This window comes from Penicillium verhagenii (genome assembly GCF_028828195.1).
Source record: "Penicillium verhagenii strain IBT 33310 chromosome Unknown utg000003l_segment0_segment0, whole genome shotgun sequence".
NCBI classification, from domain to species: domain Eukaryota; kingdom Fungi; phylum Ascomycota; class Eurotiomycetes; order Eurotiales; family Aspergillaceae; genus Penicillium; species Penicillium verhagenii.
Window position 1 is genome coordinate 2,723,397 of NW_026643167.1, and position 26,202 is coordinate 2,749,598.

Genomic DNA, 26,202 nt, shown 5'->3' on the forward strand with positions numbered 1-26,202 from the left:
AAGATTGGAATTATCACAGTGGTGGATTGTGCCCGTGTTGAGGGAAACAGCTCTAGATGCATTCTCGACGAGGACAGGTGCACTAAGTAAGATCTGTTCAACTCACAGCTACGTGTGAAGTCCTGCAGCAATAAAACATTATGTAAAGAAACTCTGCGGCCAAGCCAGAGAGCTTCGAATGCCTTCTCCTTGGTCTCGAAAAGCGCCCGCTGGTATACCTGACGACTTCGACCTCAATGAAACCCACTGGTGGCTTCAAATGTTTAAATGCATAGAATGCATCCATATTACCACAACATATCTATCACATACCACTCGACTGGATGGTATTCTCTAAAGGCGGCAACCAGGTGGCCCGATCCTTACAATAAAACTCTCTCTGAGGAACCCAGTCTTCTTTCCCACCACCAAAGTCCATCGTCCCTGAAGTCAGCACCACCGCATCCGCAGTAACGCCATCAACGGTGCTTGTCGTAAAAAGGCAAGATCCACAATTCGAGCAGAAAGACCGATTTAAAACATTTCCGGAATCGGTGTTGTTGTCGTCGTAGGTTTTTATAACATCTTCTCCGGCGAGGATGCGAAATTGCTATGATAAATACAGTTAGTTTTCAACCACATGGCATATTGAAGTTAGGCTTTCATTGGTACATATGTGTATATTGAAACTTACAGATTTGAGATAGAAGCTATTGGCCATGCAGATGGATCCGGTGACTTTGCGACAGTTATCGCAGTGGCATATCACTCTCATCACCGGAGCACCGGTGGCCTCGTAGCGAACTTGGCGACAGAGGCAGCCGCCGGTGACAATTTCTTTGTCTGACATGGTGGTCCGAGAAGAATTTTAAAAGTCAATGATATAAATTGGGAAGTTTTCAAACAGACATCTGGAACTTTAGGATGCAATTTCCAAATATTGTGTGCAAAAAACAGACATCTAGACAGAGGGATGAAGGTCTCAACGTTGTACGATCTGAAATTGACTCTACGCGGGGCGACACACCGCATCATATTCCCAACCCCACCCTTGCGACAGGCCCCCTGCATGGGTGTTTAGATGATTCCTACTGTTTCTAGAGGGTCCTGGATAACACTCGAGCTAATAGGCCCAAAAAATACTCTACCATTCGCCAAGTTCCATCTCGAGTGCCTCTTGAATTCGGTGAGTCACTATGTACTATCTTTCTTTACCTTTCCCAACCAACCAGTAAGTACTACTGATCATATGCATGAATTCTTGAATAATTGGGTCAAGTGTTTTGGAGTTTCAGTTTTAGAGTCGAAGTTGTCATAAAAGGGGCTGTATTCATTTCTTCATGCGAATATTCACGTGGGGTATATAGCATAGCACAACAAAGGGTCACCAGAAGCGAAGCCTCCAACGACGATAGTTAATCAAACAAGATAAGATCCATAATTATAATGGTCCGGGACTCGATGGTGCGGAGCAACATAGTATCCCTGGTATGGGTGGTTCTCCATTGAGAAATCCCCTGAATCTAAGAGCGGATTCGTGATTCCCGATGAAATGCCAGCGCCCCCGTGAATCGGTAGCGCGGGGTCCAGATCATAGAAGCTGTTGTGCATATGTGCAGGGTCTACAGTCTCCGGATGTGACCAGCCCCATTTGCCTTTCAATCTTTCTTTGATTGGTTCGGAATGCCAGTGAGTGTCTTTGGTAACTAAGTCCAGTATGTTCAAGACCTCTTCCTGAGAATTCCGAGCATCCAGTGATTCTGCAGCAATGGTTAGACATTGAATCGATATATTCGACAAGCTTCGGTCTTTGAGATTAGCAGCAAGGCCGCATACGTTGTATGCATGAACTTGCTGCATTTTATTCATTTCCAGATGTAGTGATGATGACAAGGGATGGGCCCTAGCCAAAACAATGCAAGCCACGTGGTAGAAATATTGAGAAATAGTGGCCGGTCGCTTAAGGAGCCTAGATATGGTGGTTAGTGGAAGATCAAAGCTGTATTTTGAGGCAGCCACTTACCAAATCTTCGGGAATGTCGATGCAGATTCGGTCTGCCATGGCTGTAGGCTGCTGATTGGCTTCATTGAACGTGGTGTAGAATTGATCCACTGCTCACACCAGGCATTGTAGTGGTTCCATTCCTGTACTGCATTGTGGATTTGAGTATTTTGGGAGGACGGATCATTCAAGGTTTGTAAATATTGCGTCGAAACTCGAAAGTTAACGATTTTTGCACAGATATAAATGATCCGGTGGAGCCATTGATCATCACCTTTCCAAAATGGCTGTACTTGGTCCATGTGCATGTCAACTCCCCATGTATCAGGGTTCCAAGACAACGGACACGTATAATTTAGACAATGTAAGACCTCCATGCTAACGCTGACCCAGAAACAAGATCCGCCCAGACTGGGTGTTTTCGCCGTCCATCCGCATTCGCGAACCAAGGCCCTCGATCCGGAAGTATGTTTTGTGAGTGGTTGCGACGACATCATCTCATAAATACTGAGAAGTAGCGCAACCGTTGCACATAGTACCGAGTCACGATCGGGATCTTGAAGGGAATGCAGAAGGCCCTGATTGGCTGCATCATAGTAATGGGAGACCTTTTCCTCACCATAAGAGGGGTCAGCAAGAGATGCATGCCGAGCGCCACAAGCCACAAGCGCTTTGAGTAATAAGGGCTCGTCAATAGCATGCAACGGTAAAATTTGTGTAAACTAGAATAAATCGTCAATTGAAGTTACAAAGTCTTCTAGAAATAGTGCAAGAACATACATGTCTCATTGAATCCATCGAGTCTATCCAGGGACCGACTTCTTCCACGAACAACTGCAAAAGAGAAATTTGCTCTGGGTCTGTCAAATATGCAACGCTATACTGTTTCATCGACAGTTTTTGAGCAAAATGTGAAGTCCCATGAGGAAGAAGCTCATCACCGGGTACAAGATGGGCATCGTGCCAGGTATCAGACCCGAAGAGAAAGTCCGTTGTCGCTGAATGAGAAATATCGAAGCCAGGATCAAAAGAATGAGCGACCGATTGAAAGAGACTCGCCAGCTGATCGGGCCCCATCAGATTCAAAGCTTCCTGCTGGACTTGTCGCCTTTCTTGAATGGGACTGTCTGGTTGTGGCGGCGGATATTTCTCAAAACCTCCGACATACTCAGAAGCGATGATGCGCGAGTCGTCACGAAACGTTAGTTTTGCGCCATTTGCACGCGCGATAATATGAGGCGGTTCAACAGTCTGGATGTCAATAAAATTCAACCGAACGCCGCGACGGCATATTCTGTCCGATTTGCGGCAATTCAAGCACCGTCCCAAAGCCTCATCACATTTCAAGTGTCTTTCACGACACGTCAGGCAACCTGTACGGGTCCTCTTTGCCTTGGTATCTGCAATCTCAGATGACTTCTTGCGGCTTGCACTGGATGAGCGTGGCGAGTCTTCCTTCTGGGCTTTGGGCGTTTTCGCCTTCGGGTCTTGTTTGGGTGATTGCGACTTTGACTGGCGCTTTGCCTGGGCACGAGTTGTGAGGTTCATTTTGTTAGCGGAAATTTCTGGAAAAAATCCAGATTGCCTTCCAGGCTTCGCCTCAGTCCCCAGCACGCACTGTGGCGACCGGCTGCAGAGGGGAAAGAATATTTCTCAGTGTCACAGATCTCCTTGCTGTTGTCACTCGAATTGCCATGTTCACTGCCAGGAAATGGATAATCTTGACAAATAAGTTGATGACGACACACGACCAGCTGACCAAATCTCTTTGATCGGTATTGCTATGATATTTACAAGGCTATCGTCGGGCCGGGCAAGGCAGGGCGGGCAAGCGCAGGAGGGGTAGGCAAGAATTTGGAGATCTCTGTTGACAGAACTGACGTCAGTTTACCCCGTAAAACGTGTGATCATCAGCGAGGCAAACCTTGCGATTGATTGCCCAGACAATCCAGTCTATTCGGCAGAGTCAAAACTCTCTTAAAACCTATCTTGAGGAGTCCAATGAGGGTGTGTGTATGACACATGCAGTGATTTAGCGGCCAAGGACGAAAATGCTTATCTAATCGGGGGTTTTTTTTCTTGGCAGAAAGTCCTAGGTAAATAAAGTGATTTTTCACTCGGGTATATTGGTAGTCATATAGTGACTTCAAGGATACTATGTACTTATGAAGTGGATAAATCAATAGAACCAATTTGAGGTATAAGAGGAAATAGTGGAGAGAAAGTGGAGAGAGGTGGAGAGTAAAGCGATATTGTTAGAACTTATACATGTTGGCGGGGAGGGGGTTCCCAGGGCGGTTTGTAGTTCGAAAGTTGTATGAATTAGAGACATCAACATTGCAATAGACCATGCAATATTGCATCAAGAACTTTCGATCTTTCATAATGGCTTCATATAAAATGCCCATTGCCAGTTTGGTAGTAATTCCAGTGCCGACGCCTCTGTATGTAGACTCTCTGATACTAGTATGATATAACGATACCAATTAGGCTTAGTGGAAGTTCAACCGCCCCACTACTCCCGAGCTTGCATTCAATGTTCGATGTTGGATTATGCTCTATGTAAAACATTAGATTAATCTTGCACATAGTGCACTGTTGAAGACAAACTCCAAGGGCGATATTATGAGAGCACAATCAAACTTTTATGCCTTGCGTCCCAACCGCGGCAATCGAAGTCGGAGGTGCATCAACAACATGACCGCACCCCAGATTGCAGCAGAAAAAAAGGTGACACGAAGGGCCAAAGCATATGATCCAATCACTAGGCGGTTATCAGCGGTGAGACAAATTGGATGAAAAAGAATTGGATTTACCTTGCTGCCGATGCACCTGATCCAAGTCACCGATACTGCGGATGGATTTGCGGACAAGACCAATTATATCCCTCTTGTGTACTCCGGTAACCTGACGTTCGAGCTCGTAAAACAAAACATTCTGGAAGATCCAGCTACTGATCGAGACACCCAGCACGGAGCCAAGGTTACGCGCCAGTCCCAGAGTCGTGGTCGCCACTGCCTGGTCAGCATGATCGCTAGTAGCGAGAATCGAGACCATGAGACTGGGAAACGAGAATCCCTGCCCGAGGCTACTGAAAGAAACACAGATCATGGCAAGTGCTTGGGATGTGTTGACATTCATCAAGCCAGCTAGAACTCCGCCCAGCAGCATACAGAAGCCACCAATGAGAATAGTTGGCTTCATACGCCGCGACCAGGTAATCAAGAATCCGGTGCCAACACTGGAGATAGTCACGGCAATTGAGGCAGCCACTAGTCGGAATCCCGAATCCGTAGGGCTGGCTAGCTTGACGGCTTGGAAGTACAACGGTGCGTTGAACATCATGGTGTTGACGGACATTGCACCAAAGAAGTTGCCAAAAATTATGCTGGCCCGAGGATCTTTCGAAAGCAACTCTGTCGGAAGGACAGGGAGAGCCACATTTCGCTCATATCGGACAAGAACGATGGCCAAGACAACGGATACCACTAACGAGCCAATGACTACTGGATGTTCCCAAGGGAAGACATTTCCCCCCAGGTTCAGTCCCATGATCAAAGCAGTGACAGACAGAACGAGGAACAAAGAGCCAGTTAGATCGATGGTGCGCAGTACCTGTAATAAGGTCTTTCGATCGGATCCTGTCTGCTTCAATCCAATGTCTGCTGGAATCGTAAGTGCGGAAGTGATGAAATAGACAAAAATAAACGGCAGCTGGATCAGGAATGCATTACGCCAGCCAATTTTGTCGCAAAGAAACCCGCCAAATGCGAGGCCCAAGCAACTACCTGTGCCCAAGCACAGATTAATGTACGATTGGTAGACACCACGATACTCGATGCGAACAAGATCACTAGAAAGAATCTGACCCATAGAGAATACACCACCAGCACCAAGACCGCAGAGGGCGCGAGCAGCGATAAAGCTGCCAATGCTTTGAGCGAGACCGCACCATGCAGTAGTAAAGAAGAATATGGCAATGGAAAAAAGATAGACCGGCTTACGGCCTAGTGTATCCGAGACGCGTCCAAAAAGAGGCATGAATGCCGTCGAGGTGAGTAGAAAAGCGGTCGACAGCCAAGAAGCCGCATTTGCGGCATGGAAATAGGACGTGATAACCGGGTGACTTGACGCCATTAAAGTCGAATCGAAGAACCCAATCACGTAGCCGAGCATGACACCGCTGAAAATCAACCAGAAGCGAGTGGGGGAGACATTAATGAATCGGGCAGCATAGCTGTCATCTTCTTCTTCGATGCTACCGCCGCCGATAGAGGCATTGCTTTTCTTCACAGAATGAATAGATGGGATTCTGTCCAAAGGCGGTTCGATATCCAGGATCTGGGAAGTGGATTGGACTCGAGATAAGATGGGGAAAAACGAATCATCTTCGACTTCTGTGGTGGAGGAGCTGCTTTCCACATCGTGTGTATGGCGGGTAACGCTGTGATATTGCGTGCTTTGGTAGCTGGAATTTTCTCGCAACAGCGGGGTGGCCTCGGAGGATGGGCCAGTGTCGTCGCCCATGGCGAGGGCGAAAAATTAAGATTGAAGATTAAGAAGCCTAGAATGCAGAAGAAAGTCTAGTATGGACAAGAGGAGGCGAAGTTAGGAGAGAACTGGTGAGACTTGGCGAGCAGTGCAGCAAGATACGAACGAGGCGGGCCAAACACGCTGCGGGGCTGAGCTGAGCTTACAAACCCAGGAAGTATCTGCTGCGCTGTATCACACTTGATTAAATCAAGATGAGCAAGGAGAAAGGGATTCCGGCTCTGAAAAATCCAGAGTCAATAGGAACTCCTAGCGCAAGGAAGTTTCAGTGGCGAAGTTTAAAAAAAAAGACGAGCCCGGGATGATAAGGTGGGATCGGATCGACAACCGGGATCCCCAGTGAGACGAGGATCGTACCCGTTCTGCTCTGATTTGACCTCTTTTATTTTACTTGATTGATTCTCGTACATGTCAAGTACTAGGACTTAATCACCGAGTCTTGAATTTCAAGGAATTTTTCTTCAGGCACCCTGCGCAACAACACCATCCGCGATTCTCGGATTACTGTGCAGGACTCGCTGCTCCGATAAGCTTGCTGTAGCCAATACACAACAGGCTTGGGGTACACTTTGAGAACCTAAATCAAAAAGCAGTCGTCCACAAAACAAGATGACGATGGTGCTGTTTATTTGGTGATAAATCTCGGACCCACGGAGACAGAGTCGAACGCAAAGTTGTTATTGATGTGTTCAGATACTATAAAGCCCAGGTCGGACAGCATGGCCAAGACTGGGAGATCGCTGCCTGCGAACAGGTCGGACAGATAAGGGCAATTGTATGAGATGCAGATTGATGACTACTGCGCTACGGTTACTGGGCGAATCGGAAGATATGGTCGCAGCTTTTTGGTACACAAGTGCTCAGTTCGGTATCAAGCATGCATACTACGAAGGGTCCAGATGTCTACATGTTCGTATAATCTACGGTGCAGCTCCCTTCAATGTTCGGAACTCGGATATTTGGGAGCGACTGGAATTTAAAGGAGCGAAAGGGAAAATTCAGAATAAAACTTCAATCAAAGCAATTGAGCTTTGTGGATATCACATTAGAGCAAAGGAATAGCTAGATTGGTACATGACCAGCAAAATATCTCAGCTAGGAATCTCCGCGATACCTCGCATGATATGCAAAATCGTGGTCTTGGAGGGCTCCAGGCACCTCTCTTCATGCAAATAACACAAAACGCCTCCCCTGCCAGCCTGACTGGCTGGTCAATATGCCAATGCATACACGGCAAAAACAAATCCCCAGATGCCGAAGGCTTCACGCTAACGCCATCACAATGCAAGTCGATCGCCGCAAACGACGATTCAAGTCTAGGAGAAGCAAAGAAAAGGATAATATGAACAGCTGTAAATGGAAAATCACATGCGAGTCAGCTAAGCCGGACGAGACTTTGAAAGGCGGCCACTGCGGCGGGGTCCCTTTTGGGCTGTCTCTGATCGCTCAGATTCGGTCTCGCTGAGAGGCCCCACCACGGTCTTCTCCGCTTTTGCTGCCCTTTCGGCGTCTTCTTTCATCTGTAAAGTTAATTTGTCAGTGGTTTGTTCATCTTCGTTTCTCAATATTCCAACTGGACTAACCCGTAGATTAAGCGAGACGACTTCATTCTGGTCGTCTCGAAACGAGATTCCCACGCCCAGCGTGAGGTTAGAAACAAGCCGCTTCCTAGGCCTACCTCGTCGGACGGCTGGGCGAGGGTCCTCCGAGTCGTCGCTGTCATCTGCAGAACGCTTGCTGCCTGTGCTAAATGGCGATGACGAGCGAGATACCTGGAAGCTCGGCTTCAGACTGGGACCTGGAACGACTTTCTTCTCACTGTCATTCTTTTCACCGAGGAGAGCTGCAAAAGCCCGATCAATGTCGCCACGGCATTTTTGAAGCATGTCTCTGATGGTTTCCTGGTCATACCGACCTCCAAAGGCCTCTTGAATAGTTTGGATGTCCCAAGGAGGGCACACATCAACAGCCAAACCGGAATCCTTGCTATGTACAGATGTGCAGGTCGATTGAGTGTCGTTGGTAGAGATGGAAGTGGAGGAGGGAGATGAGGGTGTGTTTTGAATTGAGTGAGTATCATTGCTTTCCGCATTCGGGATGTGCTTGGTGTCAACGGCCACGTCTTTGACGTCGGCAGAAGCATATGGAGGGCTGTCTTTTGGTGCCTCATCTTTAGGAGCGTTATCCTTTGGTGATTCATCTTTCAATGATGTAGCGAGGGGCTCAAGGCACACCGACTTAGCCAGAAGCCCTGTGTGGAAGCCGTCGACAGTTCGCACGGAAGAATAGTGTTTAAAGTCCTGTTATCGGTCAGTAAGTAAGTCAGGAGATTCTGTCAAGTGGATTTACTCACGTGAAAAGCGACATGGATAACCTCTCGGTGCTCGTTAGGCGTGGCATAGACGTCCCGGAACATTTGCACGCCATCCATAGTGTACACATTAATATCGACCTTGAAGACTTGGCAGAATGCCTGCAAATGTTCAGAGCTTCCCCATTCCCCATTTTTGCGAGTTGAAGCGACCATTTCCTCGAAGCGGCGTTCCTTGTCTTCTTCAGATGGAGTCAATACATCGGCGGAACGCGTAGCATATGCGGAGGCGGTGGCTCGTTTGGGGCGGCGGCGCTCGCCACCTTGGGCAACGACAAACTGCATAAAATACGTTTTATTGTTTGCCATGTGGGATGCAAGAGTCTGGCGAATTTCGTCTCCATAGGCAAATGTGCCCTTCAATTGGTCGGATAGGGAATAGTACAGGCAATTCCCTACATTTGACGCGTCAGAAACAACATTTTCTTAGATCTAGGAAGCTCGATATTCATGCAGGGCAGCTCCAAAGTCCCTAGGTACGGTGATCTTACCATCTCCTTCTGTTGGCAAGGCAAAAAGGCCGCGTTCCCTGAGACAGGGCATCTCTAAACTTTCGTGATTCATGGTCTTGGGTTGACGCATGGTAACAATATGTTTTTGCTGGTCCAGCAGCGATAGAGAAGAGGAAGAGTTGGGATATGAAGGAGAAGAGATGTCTAGTACAGATGAGTCTGGGGTAGAGTCGGCGTGTTGTTGGTGACCCATAACTATGGGCACAATTCTGCCACCGTGAGTGAATGAGGACATCTTGGAGGAGTCCTGCTCAGATCAGGGCCGGCATGAATGGTGAATTCTTGGTACACAAGGGTTTACGCCATAAAGGGATTATTAGGAGCCCCCGAGTCCAAAAAAGAGATGCGAGACCAAAAGGAGAAAAAAAAAAATCAGAATCAAAGGTAACCCGCAGAGTGAATAAGCCCTGCGGGTGCGATGGATTCAGAAAAAGGAATTCCAACTTTTGGCGCAGAGTTGAGTGCCGAGTCGGAGGCGGTGAATACCTTTGTTCCCCATGATTGGGCCACACGTGAGACTTTGCCTACTATGACATCGGTGATCTCGAGACCTTTCATTCACTTTCAACCTTGCCTTTTAAGGATTCAATGGCTCTAGATTTAATTCCAAAAGCTTACCTTCTTGCTTTCAGTTTTGCTAATATATAGTGATCAACAAGTGAGCTATAGATGATCAAATTGAAGCATCAAATCTGAATTGTGATTCATTCCCTTCTAGGGACGCGGTGGAGCCCCGAGGGATGGAAACGGGTCATTACGGAAAAAAGGCTTTTTTTCCCTTCATTTTTTTTTTCTTTCTCGCGTTCTAACTGCTTTCTAAAAACTATACCTATAAGGGATTCATTTTCTTTAGGACAAAGACCCAGATGGAACAGCTCAATGCCTCATTTCTCTTTGTTCTTTCGATCTGTAGTATTCAACTTCCTTTCAGCCTAGAACAACTCCGCACTTGGGACTGAAGGTGCGGAGTTGTATGAAAGGATGTTATGGTCTGTATTGCAACTGTTCTCCGTATTGAAAAATTTAGCGCGTTTATTGTTTTTGAGAGCTTTCGTTGGTCTGACTAGCACACCGCCCTTTCTCCCGCCACTGAAAATAGTCAACACTTGGAAACGTGGAACAGGTTTTGACCCCAACGATACCACGAAATGACTTGCCTTGAAATGAAAGTGTGACCCCATTTCTCTTATCAAATTGATTGTCGATAGCGGAGATTATCTACTCCTCACCCCCGCTCCCTTACTTCCGCCTTCTTGACTCAAAATATTAAGACAGTATTTATGAGTTGACATCAACTGACACATTGATACTTCTTCCCATTCTGAACAATTTTGATTTCTCTGAGCCCGATTCGATAGATCATATCTAAAATGCCGAACAATATTGTGATTCTGGGGTAAGAATGACCTCCCTTACTTACCTCTGGTGGAGGCAAGGGTGCCAATATCTCTTCATCATCTTGATTTACTAAAATTAAGTTAGAGCCGGTGTTACGGGCCTGACAACTGCCTACCTCTTGTCTAAAGACCCTGCAAACAAAATTACTGTTTTGGCAAAACATATGCCAGGAGACTATGACATCGAATATGCTTCCCCATGGGCTGGAGCCAACTACATGCCGTACGTCCAATGCCTATGTAGTCGCTTCCTGGTTCATTGAATCTTAAACTCACCTCTTAACCTGCTATGTACAGAGTCGGCAAGGAAGGTAGCAAGCACCAGGCATGGGAGCGCGCGACTTGGCCTGCACTACAGGAAGTATGTGAGAAGTATCCCGACGCGGGAATCCATTTCAGAGGTATGGGCCCTGGAGATGGAGTTTACATTCATGCCTGTCAAGATAAAAACATCGGTCTAACATATACCAGATTCATTGATCTATAACCGGAAGAAGGACCAAGAGTCTGCCACTGGTCAATGGTTCTCGGAATTGGTTCAGCCTAACCCGTGGTATAAGGATGTCGTCCCCGACGTATGTTGAGTCGGACCCTTATCCTCCCAGGAAGCAACGCTGATAACCAACCCCGCAGTTTGAGACGATTCCCGAGAGCCAGTTGGCCCCGGGTATCGACAATGCCCAGAAATTTACATCGGTCTGTATCAACACGGCGGTCTATTTACCGTGGCTGGTTGGGCAGTGCCTGAAGACCGGAGCTGTCTTCAAGAGGGCTATAGTCTCGCACATATCAGAGGCAGCTTATGCCCACCACTCCGGACAAAAGGCGGATGTGGTGGTGAATTGCACGGGCTTGGCGTCTAAAACTCTAGGAGGAGTTCTTGATGATAAGATGTACCCCGCCAGGGGCCAGATTGTTGTGGTCCGAAATGACCCCGGCGAGATGGTTTCTGCCTCTGGTACAGATGATGGAGAGGACGAAGCACTTTATATTATGACTCGTGCTGCAGGTCAGATTCATCGAAGAATATCCCCAGGAGAGAGAATCACAGCTGACGATTTACTAGGTGGGGGCACAATCCTCGGAGGATCTTATCAAAAGCATAATTGGGACGGACAGCCCGACCCAAACCTTGCAAACCGAATTATGAAGCGAGCAATTGCCATTTGTCCCAAGCTCGTCAAGGAGGGGGAGGGTATCGAGGGGCTCAGCATTGTCCGCCATGGCGTTGGCTTGCGGCCTCTCCGTGATGGGGGCCCTCGCCTTGAGAAAGACGAAGTAGAGGGCGTGAAGATTGTTCATAACTATGGACATGGTGGATTTGGCTACCAGGCTTCGTTTGGCTGCGCAGAGAATGCAGTGACTCTAGTAAACGAGGTCTTGACGGGCAAGACTCGTGCCAAGCTCTGAGCCAGTCATAGTGATGCATGAATAATTTTATTCACCACACGTACTACTCTTCGTTCAAATGTTGGCTGATGCATGTTTATTAAGCGTTGACAACGACTCTACTTAATAATAGGTTATGCAATTGTGACGTCAAAATTTAACGATGGCGACTCTGCAACCATCTATCTTGCCCGTATCATCTATCTTATTTGACCACTTCTTAGACTTGCGCTTCTGTTGTTGGTACATTACAATGCCGTCATCCACGGAAAGCACCTCCTCGGACGACTTTGAAGATGAGATTTCAGCACCACTCCAGTCCCTAATTTCAGAGTATGGCCATTTACCGTTGGCTGGGACAACCGTCACAAAAAACTCGACTTTAGATGCAACTCCCGACACGGTGCTTGCCATGGTCCTAGATGCGATTGTCAAAGCACGGCCCATCTCACATACCCTCACTCAGAGAACCAGTAGCCATCTACTCGATGAGGGGTATCATCATATCGACATACTCGCCACCACGACATGGGAGGAACGTGCAAAGACATTGGAAGCAGGAGGCTACAATCGATATCGGGAGCAGTGCGCATCCTACCTGGGTTCACTTTCGGATCTCGTGTCAAATAAATACGGTATGTGTCGATTACACTCATATTCCAGTGCCTACACACACAATGATTAGGATAGCACGCTGAGATATGCCTTCCTAGATGGTGACTTGAACAATTTACTGCAATCTGCGCATGGAGATCGAGAAGAAGTCCGCACCTTGATGAAGGAGTTTAAGGGGGTGGGAGACTTGGGGGTAGAATTGTTTTTCAATAACGTGCAAAGTATCTGGCCATCTATTGCTCCGTTTCTTGATACGCGAAGCTTACGGACGGCTGAAGAGATTGGGATCGGTACAGATGTGGATGCCATATATGAGGCTCTGGGCCAGGAACCCGAGGAGATGAGTATCCTCGCCAATGGCCTATCAACTGTGCGCCTGGACAAAAAACAAGTCTAGATAAAGACATGAACTACAAAATTCTAGGCCCTTTCTAAGTCCTGGAGGTTATTGCCGTATTATTCCATAATCTAGCGTAATCGTATAGTGCCTATATGCTACTAGCTTATACGAGGTCTTACTAGTAGGTTTAGGCATCGGCCCGTGCATCGTTTTGGGCTTGCTCTAATTCTGCTGCCTCAGTCAGACCACAGGCTCTAACTTAGCAAAGGGGGCCTATTGCTCGTTCCACGTCACCCGAACGATCAGGAAAACAGGACTGCCTATTAAAAGAAGCTACGATTAGCAGTGATTTTGGTTCATTTTGGTTCCGGTGTAGATCTTGCCCAGACAAGGCCACGAGAATAGGGCTCCACCACACGGGCCCACGCTATTTTCAGCCCCTCACGTGACCTGCCCCAATGCGTGCTGATTCAGCCACGGTGGCTTGGCACGACCCGCTGCTTGCGACAGCTTGCGCTCTCCACGCTTCTCCCATTCCCCTGTTCTATCATCTCCTCATTAAAAGTGCCGTCTTGGCTAGATTTCTAACCTCTTCTACCCCTACTCAACTTTGCGGCTGCTCCCTTGGATCCATCTCAGGTATGATCTTGGCTTCCAAACCTCCCTACTCCACAGAAACCCCGTCTGTGCCACTTCCGACACAAACAAAGATGAACCATTCCGACTGTGCCGACACTAATGAATGACTAGTGAACCCACGAGCCACACTATCCATCTGAACCGATTCATCTATTCCCGTTGGAATCTTTTATCTGATCATCCTAATCCCAAGACACTAACGATCATTGGACATTCAATCCCAAAACGTCATCAAAATGGACTTCTCTAACATCTTGTATGTGTTTGTCCTTCCCGTGCCAGCTTCGCGATGGCGGGGCGCCTTCTTTTGATTCCAAATTGGACCTTGATTATGAGACCAATGCAGCCATGCTAACACCTCGTTCAGTCGTCTCGTTAACATCGCGGTGGGTGTGATCATGGTGCTGGGTGGAATCAGCCAGTTCTTCCCAGCTAGCATGAGCTCCGTCATCGTCGGTGCCTATGTTATTATCTTTGGTGTCGGTAAGTTGCACTTACTTCCAATCTTCAATGAAAGAGGTGTCAATTGTGCTAATCATTGAAATTAGTTGTTGCTGGTCTGGAGTTTGTGCCCAACGTTCCCGATTATGCCTACCGTTACGCCTCGTTCCTGTTCTCCTTCCTCGGCCGTGGTATCTGTAAGTCATATCCCGTTCCCTATAATTGGGACTTCTTGAGCTAATCACTGTTCTCACTAGTCTACGTCTTCGTTGGATCCATCTTGCTCCACGACATGGTGCTGCGCGTGATCGCTGGCTCCCTCGTCGGTCTCATCGGTGTTGCCTACCTTGTCCTCGAGTTCATCCCCTCTATCGAGCCCCCTTCGAACATGCGCGAATCCGACCAAGGTTGGGGTGCCGAGCAGGTCTAAAGCCCTCGCTCGAAGCCAACCAGCATTGAAAGCTCATTTCCATCTGCGAAGTGACAACATGGATAAAGAATAGATCTACTGCTCCTTCTGAAATCCATGGAAAGTGCATAGTTGTCAGCGTTGGATTTCTCGCAATGCTTTATATGATGGATGAACGTTGTCATAACAATCCAGATAATTTCCCTGGTCCGTGTTGAGAAGCGGTTGGACCCGGGAAGGATCGGTTTGTCGCGGACGAAAAGGAATACTTCCTCACCCTCGTCTGCTTTGTTTTTCTCTTTTTTTTTTTGCTCATTTCCTTTCTTTTTGAGTTCGTCTAATTTTGATACCTGTGGACTGCGACTCCATTTGGGAAGATACTGTACAATAGTTTGAATGAATGTGGCTAGATCATGGCGACATCAAATTGACCTATGATGTATACATTGAAATTTGAGTGGAGCTGTCTTAGATTCTATCGCCGAGGCAGGATCCTTTTTAAGGAATTATTTGTAAAGTGATTCCAAGTGGAGCAAATTATTCTTGAAGAACCAGACTTTTGTCGGGTCACACTCCGTTTAGCGAAAATGCGATACGTCACATGGGCTATAGGCCTGGGTTTCCTATAAGATCTCGAGGGCTATAATGGCTATAATACTGCATAATAATAGCCAGGGTCAATTGCTCAGCTTTAGAATGGCCAAGACGGAAACCCCAGGTGCTACATACCTACTAGTCCAAATCCTTTTTCTTTTCACGTTCATTTCCTGGATGCAAGTCATAGACAAAGTACCGAACCGTGCAACCTGATCTACACAGGGACCGATTTCCTGTTACAGGTGTGCAAAAGGAACGTCATGTTCTCCAAAGCAAAGACAAATAGGAATCCTAAGAAAAAAAACCCTCTTTCGCTTGGTCCATTAGTAAAAGGAGAACAGCGTGGCCTCCGGATGGAACCCGCCACTGCCGAGAACCAACGAAATCTCGTAGATTGTTGCTTACTTTGAGTGGAAAGTCGGCTCCACCAATGACAGGGAATATAAATCTGCTTGCCTACGCATAGGCCCGCCCACACCTCACTCGGGAAGGGGAATTCCCACTGTATTTCGCCCCCCTAAACTTCATCAGGAATCGGTGGAGTCTTTTGCTCTTTGCGATCTGGGGAGTGACAGTTTGGACCGGCTTATCGGCGATCAGAGATTTTCGGCATTACAGGAAAAAAAAAAAAAAAAGCAAAGATGAAAAGTCATCCAAATGTGACAGGTAATATTAGTAGATGGAAACACGATGAAAGTGAAATAGAGAGAGAGAGAAAAGGCTTGGAAGAATCAGATAGAGATTAGATGAGATAGCGCAGATGATGCGATTAGACTGATAATGATAAGTAGATCCCCCCTTCGTAGATCGATAAACCCAAACTTTCAAACTCCCCGTATTCCCTTTCCAAGAACATCTTTTTCTCCTTTCTCAACTTCTACCAGAATATCTTCACCCTTTTAATTCTTCCTTTCGTTTTACTCTTCCTTTTCCTTTTACTTTGCTTTTCCCTCTCCCTTTCCGCATTCCTGCATCTCCCACTCCTACTTCCTGACTGCCGTGTGATCACCATCCTGCAGGACCCTAGCGAACTCGGCCCAATCCTAGTCCTGTCTAGCCTCCTGCGGTCTCCATCTCCGAACAAACCTTTGCCTTTTTCCTTTTTCCCCCAGGACGCCAAGATAGCCCCCGTGCCTGCTGCGCTGTCAGCCGTCGCAATCGTCCCCATCACCTGACCGTTCCAGACTACTGGGTCGCCACATTCTTTCATGATATCGGCTTTTTTGGGTGCTTGATTGATTTCTCATTGCCCCCATCCTTGTCGCCTCGGGTGCCCCTCTGCGACGCTAAACACCCAATCTTTCCTCCCTCCCCTCGCCCTCGCCGTATCTCTCACTACAGCGGCTCCTAGACCTGCATCTCCCCTCTGCCGGTGTGCCGCTTGCTTAACGCCGAGCATCTTGACCGACATTTGCCCTTTGTTCATATCTGGGTGATACGGTGAATTTTGCTTCCGACTGCAGTGCGACATAACCCTGTTATCTAGTCGATCCGATTTTTTTTTTCTCTCGCTTTCGCCATTTCGTATCCTTGTACCCCAGCGGTCCGGAATCGGGGACCCTCGCCTGAATTTCTGCCTCATTTCTTGGATTTATTGAATCGATTCCCTGGACAATATAAGTGGTGATGCTAGCATCCATTCCAATGGACCCGGTGCGCTCTTTGCCCAGGAACACTAGTGTCCCCCTGCGCCAACCTTCCGCGGAGGATCTGGACGCCGCTCAACAACTGGTATCGTCAGCACATGCGGGTCGAGAACATTTGGCAGATCATTATGGCGATACTTCCATAAAGTTGTCAGGAAGCCCTCCACCGCACCATGGACCCGGCTCAGCATCAGGTCTCTCAGATACCCGATCAGAACAAGAGAGGACCTCTCCACGGGCTCAAAAAGATACATCTTTTCTGGGACACTCATGCAGGTGCGTTTCTTCCTCAAAATTGCTAATAATTTTAGTCGCATACTAACATTTTTCTCCCAGCAATTGTGGAACAAAAAGTACGCCCCTTTGGCGGAGGTCTCCAACGGGAGCCATGATCTGCAATGCTTGTGGTCTTTACCTGAAGGCCCGTAATGTTGCTCGCCCCACAAAACGAAATCGTATCCAGCAGACCCCCGACGGTCCTGAAAGCAAACCCCCTTCCGCCCCTCACATGGAACATACCCCGACGTCAGAAGGAGGCTGTAAGGGTTCTTGTCCTGGTGGTGGAAGCTGCAACGGTACCGGTGGTGCTGAGGGATGTGATGGTTGCCCCGCATACAACAATCGCATCTACAAGTCTGCGCCTCGGGGTGCTCCCCATTCCTCCTGGGGTCGCACTTCAACCCCAGATGCCGGTCCAACTCCTCCCCCACCCGTGGCTGAGGCACCGGCGAAAAACACTGCCGTTGATAGCAATGGAACTTTGGTTGCATGCCAGAACTGCGGGACGACCGTGACTCCACTGTGGCGACGAGATGAGCATGGTCATCCCATTTGCAATGCCTGTGGTAAGTCAAAATATCGAGTTGCTTATTTTTTTTTTATTGTCTTCTAACACGAGAACTAGGTCTTTACTACAAGCTTCACGGCTGCTACCGCCCCACAACTATGAAAAAGTCTATCATCAAGCGTCGCAAGCGGGTCGTTCCAGCCCTACGAGATCAGTCCCCCACCGCAGCGACCCAGTCCTCCAATGGCTCATCCGCCTCCCCCGAAGCCTCCCCCGCGGCCTTGGCTCAAATCCACGACGATCATTATCGATACATGAGCAATGAGCCCGACCATTACCACCCAATGCCCGGCAGAGGTCCTCATGAAGATTCATCACGCCCCTTGCCATTTGCTCCACCTCCGGTGGATTTTACTGGCTATGTTAGCTCTCATCACCACCAACTTCCCAAACTCCTCGAGCCTGAACGGTTGGGCCACTCGCCGGTGCAATTCGCTCGACGATCTGCGTCTCCGAATTCTCTTGCGCTTCCCAAGAAACGGACCTTGGCGGAGACCTCAGATGGACTTGCACCGCCCATGCTAGGCGCTGGATCAAATCAGCTACCCCCCATCATGTCTTCGACAAATCCTTCCCCTCCAGGTCGCCTCAGCTCGATTTCATCTATCCTGAATCAGACAGAAAGCCGCGAAGACTCTCGCATGGACCTTTCGCCCATGGGTCGGCCACAACCTTATCAGGCACCCATGCATTCTGCACCACACCCGCCGCAACATTTACCCGGGATTTCCTCATTCGCGGAACATCCATCGGGCGAACGCCGTGCCATGTTGGAGCGGGAAGCTGAATTGATGCGCGAGGCATTGCGCGCCAAGGAGCGAGAGTTGGCTCAGATGGGCCGATAATACTTACATCAGCTCCCACGAGTGATGAAACGAAATTAATGAGATTTTTTTACTTAGTTTGGGTGGAGGTTCCTCCACATCATGCGGCGCAAATGCTCGGGGATTTGCGCAAGATACCACTTACTTTTGCTGGGAGTATGGATCCCTCACTGTGCTATTATTACCTTTTACCTTTCCTTTCAAAAAAAAAGTTATTTTTTTTTCGAAGACGAATTGTACGCTACAATTGCTTGCTCTTTCAATAAACGATTCTCTTCTTTTGGTCTCAATCTTCACAGTATCGTCTCTAAAAGCATGAATCCTTTGCGGGCCGAACCGAAAACTTAACTACAATATGTCATCATGACTTTCCTAGAGCCCATACATCGAGATATGTCCTCACCTTGGGGTTATCTCCACCTGCATCTTATTGATTGAAAACTTCCAAAATTTACAGGCACCTCCGACTCAAACCATGACGCCCCAGTCCTTCACCCTCACATTCCTCGGCGACGTCATGCTAGCCCGTCTAATCGACCAACTCCTTCCCAACCACGTCGAAAGCCCCCAAGACGCCGCCAACGCCGCACATCTACAATCCACCAGCGCAACCCTCCAACCCCAAAACTACACCCCCTCCGCCCCATGGGGCTCCACCCTCCCCCTCCTCCGCACATCCGACCTCCTCCTCATCAACCTCGAAACATCAGTAACAACAACCGCCTCCCCCTGGCCAAACAAAACATTCAACTACCGCATGCACCCCGCAAACCTCGCGCCCGTCCTCCACGCCGCCCGCGTCGACTACACCAGCCTCGCAAACAACCATACCCTCGATTACGGCACAGAAGGCCTCCTCGAGACAGTATGGTCCCTGAAAGAAGCGGGCGTAGCGTTCGCGGGCGCGGGCGAGAATACAGATGAAGCGTACCATCCCGCTATATTGTACTTGCCACGCGCGGTGCACGAGTACCGTTCCAGACGGGTTGGTGGTGAGAAAGTGCTGCCATCTCGGTGGAGCGAGCGGGAGAGGCGGGCTTTGGATGACCCGGGAACAACCAATGCGTATCCCGTGCATGTATATTCTGCCTCTGATCATCCGGAGGAATGGGGCGCTACTGTTCCGAATTTTCATTTTATCGAGTACTCATCTGCGACGAGGGCGCGCTTGAAAAGCTTGTTGCTGAGTGGTGGTGGTAGTAGTGGGACGAAAACGACGGCGGCTCTCAAGATTATATCGGTGCATTGGGGCCCGAATTATAGCTGGTGTCCGTCTGAGCGGATACGGTCTCTGGCGCACTTTCTTGTTGATGAATGTGGAGTGGATATTGTGCATGGACACTCGTCCCACCATGTGCAGGGCGTGGAGGTTTATGGGGGAAAGCTTATTATCTATGGGTGTGGGGATTTTGTTGACGATTATATGGTGCGGGAAAAGTATAGGAATGATCTCGGTGCTGTTTGGAGGGTTGTTGTAAGGGAAGATAACGGAACGGGAAGAGGGCTTGGGCTGGATCGGTTGGAGATATTTCCTACTCGGGTTGATCGGTTCCGGGCTAATTTGTTGGATGCTGGCGATGAGGATCATGGGTGGGTGAGAGAGAAGGTTCGGGATTTGAGTGCGGAGATGGGCACTGCTGTGCGCGGTTGTCTGGGAGAGGAAGGTCAGATCCTTATTGATATCAGGTGAGCGCTGTAGATTCATAGACGTACATAACTCCCAATATTGAAGGACCTAGGAGTCTGTACAGCCTTCGAAGGTTACAGCGTCAACGCATATTCAAAGGTAAATATCCGTAAATGGACTTGTATATGCGCACTGTACTAGGACACTTATATACATTGAATAGAAACAAAGTGAGATATAAAAAAAAGTCAAAAATCCTCCATAACCCAAGAAACCTGAAATGAAAAGCCGTCGCCATGCAGTCGTAAAAAGCATTTGAAGGTGTAGTATGTATGTTTACACATACCATCTCCAAAGATGTACATAGAAAGGTAGAGAAAAAGAGTGAAAGAACATCAAGCATCAAGAATCCATGACAAGCCGCCGCTCGCTCACATTTTCGTCGTGCTTGGTCTCTTGCATGACCGTCATCTCGGTGGTAACCTCAATACCACCAAGCGAGGTCCGTTCCGACCCATCACCGGGCTTAACATTGATGGAATACACATCGTAATCCCGTTCATCATTGCGACTAAACAACTGGCTTTGCTGCCTTGCGGATCGATGACTAGTAAATCGGTTGGCGGTAATAGCGTCGTTGCCCGTGTAGCGATTGCAGCTGTTCGTAGAAAGCAGCTTGGGGAACAGTACGCTGAGGATGGGACGGAGGAAGGGGAGACAGGCGCAGATAATGGCGACATTGCATTCGGCTGCGGTCCAGTAGGCCGCGCCGACATTGCTGTAGGATGTATCTGAGCTGCTAGCGACGGTACGAAGACTGGAGAGACGGAGGATGCTCGTAATAACGACACTGAGAATGACCAAGTTTGATTAGTATTTGTTTTCGCGTTAAGAAAGAGTCGGGTTTTCCACATACAGAATACCAATGGCGAAGACGCCCATGAGCGCGAACTTCTGCATGCGCGGGAGTTGGAGCGCGGAGAGTAGCGGCATTGGGAGGAGGAGAAGAGTCACGTCTGTTGCGATGTTCATCGATGCGTTGAAGAACCAGACGGCGTCGAAGCTGAGGCAGTGGCCTGGTAGATCGTGGTTCCAGAATTTGGCGACCGGTACACAGTTCACGTAGCCGCTGACGACGGCCCAGGTTGAGTACGTGGCGACGATTGCCATTATGCCATAGCATGAGTTTCGGAACCAGCGAGCGGGGAAGATGCGGAGGTATTGGAAGAGAATGGAGAATTTAGTGAAACCGAGACTGGCGTTGTATAATGGGATAGCGGCCCATAAGCACTGCAAATGGGTCATTTAGTATGAACATTGAGACTTGCAAGAGACGGAGTATGTAAAAAAGGGCCTTTTTTAAGGTCATACCTTCAATTGTTGTTGTACAATATGCGCTGGGAGATATTTTTGATGGATTCCCATTCCGTAATGATGTTCTAGTTCGATGTTAATACCAAATTCAACTATTCTTCAAGAAACGAAAATTGTCAACCTACCACCACCGACAAGGCCGCAATAAGCAAATGACAATAACAAAGCGCCCAGAATGGCCCAATCCTCACGACCGGTGATTTTCATCAGCCCAAACCGAGCATAACAGCGCAAGGCAACGACAAATGCAGCCATTCCAGTAAGAACCGCCGTCACCACCATCGCCCGTCGGCCACGTTCAAGACCATCGTCCTGAGTCCGGGGGACCAATTCGTGTAAAAGGTCGACCATGTTGGTGAAATATGTAAAGGAGCGAAATAAGAAAAGAGTGTCGTCGAGGGGTGGGTTCCGTTGTTCTCCTGCCAAACCACAAGAACCAAAATTAACCCTCAGTAAGTTGAATCACCACATAAAGCCGTTCGTCGACGGGGTTTATTGAGCTAGAATCGAAAAGTTTGCAGCCAAAAGACCGCCCGACGGAATGGAGCGGGGCAGAGCTCTTTTACATGGCGTTAAGCCACCCGAACCTGGGCGCACTACTGTGGAGTCGATCTGTTCATGCAGGAAACTCAAGGAGGATCCCCTTCGCTTGGTCCTCGATCTCCGCCGACTTTGAATAGTGTCTCCAATAGCGCACGATTTAGCAGCGATCCCGAGAGAAAATCCTGACTCGGCTCGAGTGTGCGCCATGTGGTCCTCCGATGGAGTCGCATTCCATGCAACAGACCACAGAATGCACCGAAGCCTGCCATAGAATGACTCTAGCACTGAATTTTGACCCCTTGATCCCCACTGCAGCGTCACCCCTGGTGGGTCTTTGGCCACACAGAATCCAGGAAGGTGATGAACATCAATTTATTATGGAGTAAAGAATTGTGGGTTTGATTGAGGTGACTGCCGACTTTCCATGGAACGCAAGTGCTGTCTTCTCAACTTCCCCTGTCGAGCATGGTTTGTTTGAGATCAGACCGCCGTTAGTGTGGGCCCGATGAAACAAGTCGTCGTACAGTCTGAAGTTCTCTGCCTCTTGCGACTCCGCACATTCTTGTGTGATGTGAGATGGGAAAATGTTCGAAGCGGAATTCTGCACCACGTGTGATCCGCCTTCTCCGTGACCGCCACTTCATGTTTTAACGATGCATCACATTGTTTGGCAATCTTTGCAGCACGTCGTGTTCGTATAGTGCAAGGTCGAAATGTCACTTGTCACCAAACTTCAAGGTCCCCCGATGTCAAAAGTCAACCATCGAAAATTGTGATTTCCACGTCGATCATTCCCTTTCCGGTTAGAATCATTAAGCCACAAAATCACTCAACTCCAGCTTTTCCTTGATCTCGCTGTCAATTCCCCATGATAAGCCGTCGGGGACCTGAAAAACTCCGCAATAATGCAAGCTATTGATCGTCGAAGCCCCCAAGCGAAGACAAGCTCTGTCGATCAAGTGGTATGGCCTTGTCAACCGTGTTGAAAATCCGCCCCCTGTCAACAAAACCCCACATGGCATTGCAAGCCATTCAATAAAGCGGCTTAGATCTCCACTGCGGAGCTCCACGTCTCAAGCCCTCCGCCCACAAGCAACAAAAACCCTTCAATCCATGCAAGATTACGTCCTTGGGGTCTTGTCCATATCACAGAGACTTGTACAGTATATACACAATAGTAAAGGGAGATGTATAGTTTTGAGTTCATTGGGATTTAAGTTACCTCGGCCCACCAATGGAGAAGGCCCGCTATGTCGCATGACCTATTAAACGTTGTTTGCCGACCAGAAGGATCGGCGGGCGTTCAATGGTTACGAACGTTGCTGATCTCTGCTGAAGCGCCTTTCTGCTTCCGTTCAAGAAAGCGGGCGGTTCTGAGACTAGAATCTGGTGGCGTTTTTCTACAATCGTGGTTACGACACTGTCAGGGAAGAGTTACGCTTCGTTTAACTTCTGAGATCAATTGATTGATGTTATCAGTACCCCGCAGAAACTTTCCAGCTAGCTTTTCAGTGATCTAGATTCAATAGCCTTGGCCTGGTTCAGCTCAGAAGGAATATTGCCTATTTTGGCATAAATTTACCGGGCAGATATGCATGCAGTCATGCACATGTGCATGCATAGTGCTCGTGCAGTCAAGGCCCCAGGGGCTAGCTAGCTTTCTTCCTGTTAGATTTCCTTACTAGTTCAGTGCAAACGAGGGTAGGTGTCAATCCAGATGTCTTTGGTGGCTTACCTTGACAAATATTGTTTATTCAACTCGACCTCCAGGGCTCGGAAGTGCATTTGTCTTTAATTTGTTTTCCAAAGCAGCTCATTCTTCCCATTAGGCACTTGAGATTCTGCATGTAAAATACTAACAATGAATTTCCAAGGTTTGCACTTGTAAATTTGCCCGTACAACTCCAATTAATCTCCGGTCTTCGTACCCCTTCATTGATACCTCGATTCAGCCTCTGCAAATTCACATATCAAAAAACAATCAACCATGCCCTGACGGAGTTTCCTTCCAGCTCTCAATATTTTCTTTTCTTTTCCTTCCTGTATGATCGGATAAAAAACTGTACAAAGAGATATATCAGGGGTAAAAGGTACAGATTTGTCACAAAAAGAACATTTGCCTCCCCGCTATCAGTGATGCATGGAACCATGGTGTGGTTGGAGTCCATGAATGAATGTACACGGCTCGCATGTGGCTCAAATGTTTGTGCCGACTCTTTATCATGATTGTCTGCTGTAGTTGATGGTACTCTGTAGGTAACGAACAAATAGCACATGCTCCAGACCATGCCGACCAAAAACTGAGCAATTTGAATTCCGGTCAAAGAGCGTTTGATACCCATAGGAACGCGAATTCCAAGTCTCTGGATAGCAAAATAGGTGTACTAATCAATCAGAAGGGTGATCAGTATAATCAATTGTAGTAAGCAAGTTCACAGGCAGATGATTTACCATCAATGTATGAACTGTGGCGTTCAAAATCAACCCTATCAGACCTATAGGAGAATTAAAGCGTATTGCCGACCATCCACATAGAATCACACCGGCATGGTGATATGTTTGCAAAGTTGAACTCCTCTTCCCTCCGGCCAAAATGATTAAGGTATCGACAACCTCGTAGTATTTGCTGAAATAGAAGATACAGCCAAAGTAGCCGGTTCCTTGCTCTGAGAAGCCCTTCAACCCGGTTGAGACTATGAGACGAGTGATTGTCAGATCAATGAGGCAAACTCAAGCGGATGGGTATGTAGCTGATGCAGTTTCAACCATCAGATATGACCTCAACCCTGGAGGTCATTACAATATGTATAGTACCAGTATGAGAATTCCATCTAGGCACTACTTCCAAGGCGAAGGAGATTCTTGAACTCACGTCGAAAAGATTCCGATTCTGACTGACAAAGATATTCTGCCACGCGAGCATAATAATCGTGTTTCCCATCAGCTGTCGGCAGATGGGTATATGACGCATATGCGAACCCCACGAGAACCCACGCCGAGAATAGCGCAAGAAGAGAATTGTGCACAAAGACAAAGATCTTGTACGGCAAGATCCTACTGATTGCCCATGGTCTGTATTGTCGGCTGGCATTGTATTGATTCAAAAACATGACTGTGGTAACGTAGGCCACCGAGAAGGTAAGCGCAAATGTCAGATCTATCGAAGCCTGAAAAATTGCATTGTTGATTCTGAAGGGGTAAAAGTAGTTTGGCGCATCGATATTCGAAGGTGGTGCACGAAGATAGGAGCCTCCTGTCTGGGGTTGGCTTGGAGGCAACTTGAAAATATCTCGCGATGGAAGACTCAGCCCAATAGACCAATGAGCGGTAGAATTAGACATGGCCAAGACAAATATATCATCAATCTTGAAATCAACAAGCTGATTCTTTATGAGAAGAAAGCTGGATGAAAGAAGGGCTTGAAGCAGGGTCATAGGGTAGAAGCTTTTATAAAGGTTTGCAAGCCGTATTTCGACTCGGGAGCTCAAAGAACCCCCCGCGATTTCCAAAGTCGAAAACAAACTTGACTACAAAGAGAAGGTGATCAACGACAGTGTCAACTAGCAGAGTTACTACTGTGGTGTAATGTTGGTATCTCCATGTGACGGAGTTGAGATGCCGTGCAACACACGGAATAGATCTACATGATATCAAGAGAGTCAGCTACGCCAGAGCAGTATTTTATTCAAAAGCAAGAAAATAATTGGAACTTTGCTGCAAGAAAACCCAAATATTGGTCTTTTTCTGCAAGTTCTGCTCGGAGGGGTTTGACAGAATAAGCAAATGCATGATGGTATCACATCTAGTCACGGTATTTGCTTTTCTTTTTTCATTTCACAAATCCAACACGAACTTTTACACTGGCAATTCTAAGCGATTCGCAGATCGATAAGAGGTTGACTTGAAAAACATGGAACTGAGTTCATCTTGCTTGTGCAACCCGGGGGTTATCACCGTTAGGTGTGATAGAATGAAACTTGATTCGAAGTAATCGACTCAGCTGTCTTCATCTGCTGATGCATTTTTTCAGCTGCGTGTCGATCGTTTTGCCCAAAGTGCGTCTTCGGAGATTCTGAAAGATGTCAACTTAAATACTCGT

The 26,202-nt window shown here is 47.9% G+C and overlaps 11 protein-coding genes across 11 annotated transcripts; 5 read left to right on the plus strand and 6 right to left on the minus strand.

Annotated features, from left to right (window-relative positions):
* Positions 1 to 304: 304 nt before the first annotated feature.
* Positions 305 to 829, minus strand: N7466_002401 (GFA family protein; the record flags this gene model as incomplete). The annotated part of the gene is made up of 2 exons (XM_057161799.1): positions 305 to 589; positions 674 to 829. 2 exons carry the CDS (start codon positions 827 to 829, stop codon positions 305 to 307), a joined length of 441 nt encoding a protein of 146 aa, XP_057025084.1.
* A 569-nt stretch (positions 830 to 1,398) lies between these two features.
* N7466_002402 (Zn(II)2Cys6 transcription factor) lies at positions 1,399 to 3,529 on the minus strand (the record flags this gene model as incomplete). Its single annotated transcript, XM_057161800.1, has 3 exons — positions 1,399 to 1,948; positions 2,003 to 2,703; positions 2,762 to 3,529. 3 exons carry the CDS (start codon positions 3,527 to 3,529, stop codon positions 1,399 to 1,401), a joined length of 2,019 nt encoding a protein of 672 aa, XP_057025085.1.
* Positions 3,530 to 4,626: 1,097 nt separating this feature from the next.
* N7466_002403 (putative MFS multidrug transporter) lies at positions 4,627 to 6,508 on the minus strand (the record flags this gene model as incomplete). The annotated part of the gene is made up of 2 exons (XM_057161801.1): positions 4,627 to 4,745; positions 4,798 to 6,508. 2 exons carry the CDS (start codon positions 6,506 to 6,508, stop codon positions 4,627 to 4,629), a joined length of 1,830 nt encoding a protein of 609 aa, XP_057025086.1.
* Positions 6,509 to 7,911: 1,403 nt separating this feature from the next.
* Positions 7,912 to 9,650, minus strand: N7466_002404 (uncharacterized protein; the record flags this gene model as incomplete). Its single annotated transcript, XM_057161802.1, has 3 exons — positions 7,912 to 8,832; positions 8,886 to 9,298; positions 9,395 to 9,650. 3 exons carry the CDS (start codon positions 9,648 to 9,650, stop codon positions 7,912 to 7,914), a joined length of 1,590 nt encoding a protein of 529 aa, XP_057025087.1.
* A 1,135-nt stretch (positions 9,651 to 10,785) lies between these two features.
* On the plus strand, positions 10,786 to 12,222 carry N7466_002405 (FAD-dependent oxidoreductase; the record flags this gene model as incomplete). The annotated part of the gene is made up of 6 exons (XM_057161803.1): positions 10,786 to 10,811; positions 10,898 to 11,035; positions 11,110 to 11,213; positions 11,284 to 11,387; positions 11,446 to 11,821; positions 11,879 to 12,222. 6 exons carry the CDS (start codon positions 10,786 to 10,788, stop codon positions 12,220 to 12,222), a joined length of 1,092 nt encoding a protein of 363 aa, XP_057025088.1.
* Positions 12,223 to 12,454: 232 nt separating this feature from the next.
* On the plus strand, positions 12,455 to 13,213 carry N7466_002406 (uncharacterized protein; the record flags this gene model as incomplete). Its single annotated transcript, XM_057161804.1, has 2 exons — positions 12,455 to 12,836; positions 12,915 to 13,213. The coding sequence occupies 2 exons, from the start codon at positions 12,455 to 12,457 to the stop codon at positions 13,211 to 13,213; spliced, it is 681 nt and encodes a 226-aa protein (XP_057025089.1).
* An 818-nt stretch (positions 13,214 to 14,031) lies between these two features.
* On the plus strand, positions 14,032 to 14,666 carry N7466_002407 (TVP15 family protein; the record flags this gene model as incomplete). The annotated part of the gene is made up of 4 exons (XM_057161805.1): positions 14,032 to 14,051; positions 14,163 to 14,278; positions 14,344 to 14,433; positions 14,494 to 14,666. 4 exons carry the CDS (start codon positions 14,032 to 14,034, stop codon positions 14,664 to 14,666), a joined length of 399 nt encoding a protein of 132 aa, XP_057025090.1.
* Positions 14,667 to 16,868: 2,202 nt separating this feature from the next.
* sreA (siderophore transcription factor SreA) lies at positions 16,869 to 18,580 on the plus strand (the record flags this gene model as incomplete). Its single annotated transcript, XM_057161806.1, has 3 exons — positions 16,869 to 17,164; positions 17,225 to 17,733; positions 17,793 to 18,580. The coding sequence occupies 3 exons, from the start codon at positions 16,869 to 16,871 to the stop codon at positions 18,578 to 18,580; spliced, it is 1,593 nt and encodes a 530-aa protein (XP_057025091.1).
* Positions 18,581 to 19,034: 454 nt separating this feature from the next.
* On the plus strand, positions 19,035 to 20,249 carry N7466_002409 (CapA family protein; the record flags this gene model as incomplete). Its single annotated transcript, XM_057161807.1, has 1 exon — positions 19,035 to 20,249. The coding sequence occupies one exon, from the start codon at positions 19,035 to 19,037 to the stop codon at positions 20,247 to 20,249; it is 1,215 nt and encodes a 404-aa protein (XP_057025092.1).
* A 339-nt stretch (positions 20,250 to 20,588) lies between these two features.
* Positions 20,589 to 21,911, minus strand: N7466_002410 (PTH11-like integral membrane protein; the record flags this gene model as incomplete). The annotated part of the gene is made up of 4 exons (XM_057161808.1): positions 20,589 to 21,036; positions 21,103 to 21,476; positions 21,558 to 21,625; positions 21,686 to 21,911. 4 exons carry the CDS (start codon positions 21,909 to 21,911, stop codon positions 20,589 to 20,591), a joined length of 1,116 nt encoding a protein of 371 aa, XP_057025093.1.
* Positions 21,912 to 24,118: 2,207 nt separating this feature from the next.
* Positions 24,119 to 25,444, minus strand: N7466_002411 (elongation of very long chain fatty acids protein; the record flags this gene model as incomplete). The annotated part of the gene is made up of 3 exons (XM_057161809.1): positions 24,119 to 24,487; positions 24,555 to 24,796; positions 24,943 to 25,444. 3 exons carry the CDS (start codon positions 25,442 to 25,444, stop codon positions 24,119 to 24,121), a joined length of 1,113 nt encoding a protein of 370 aa, XP_057025094.1.
* Positions 25,445 to 26,202: the final 758 nt, after the last annotated feature.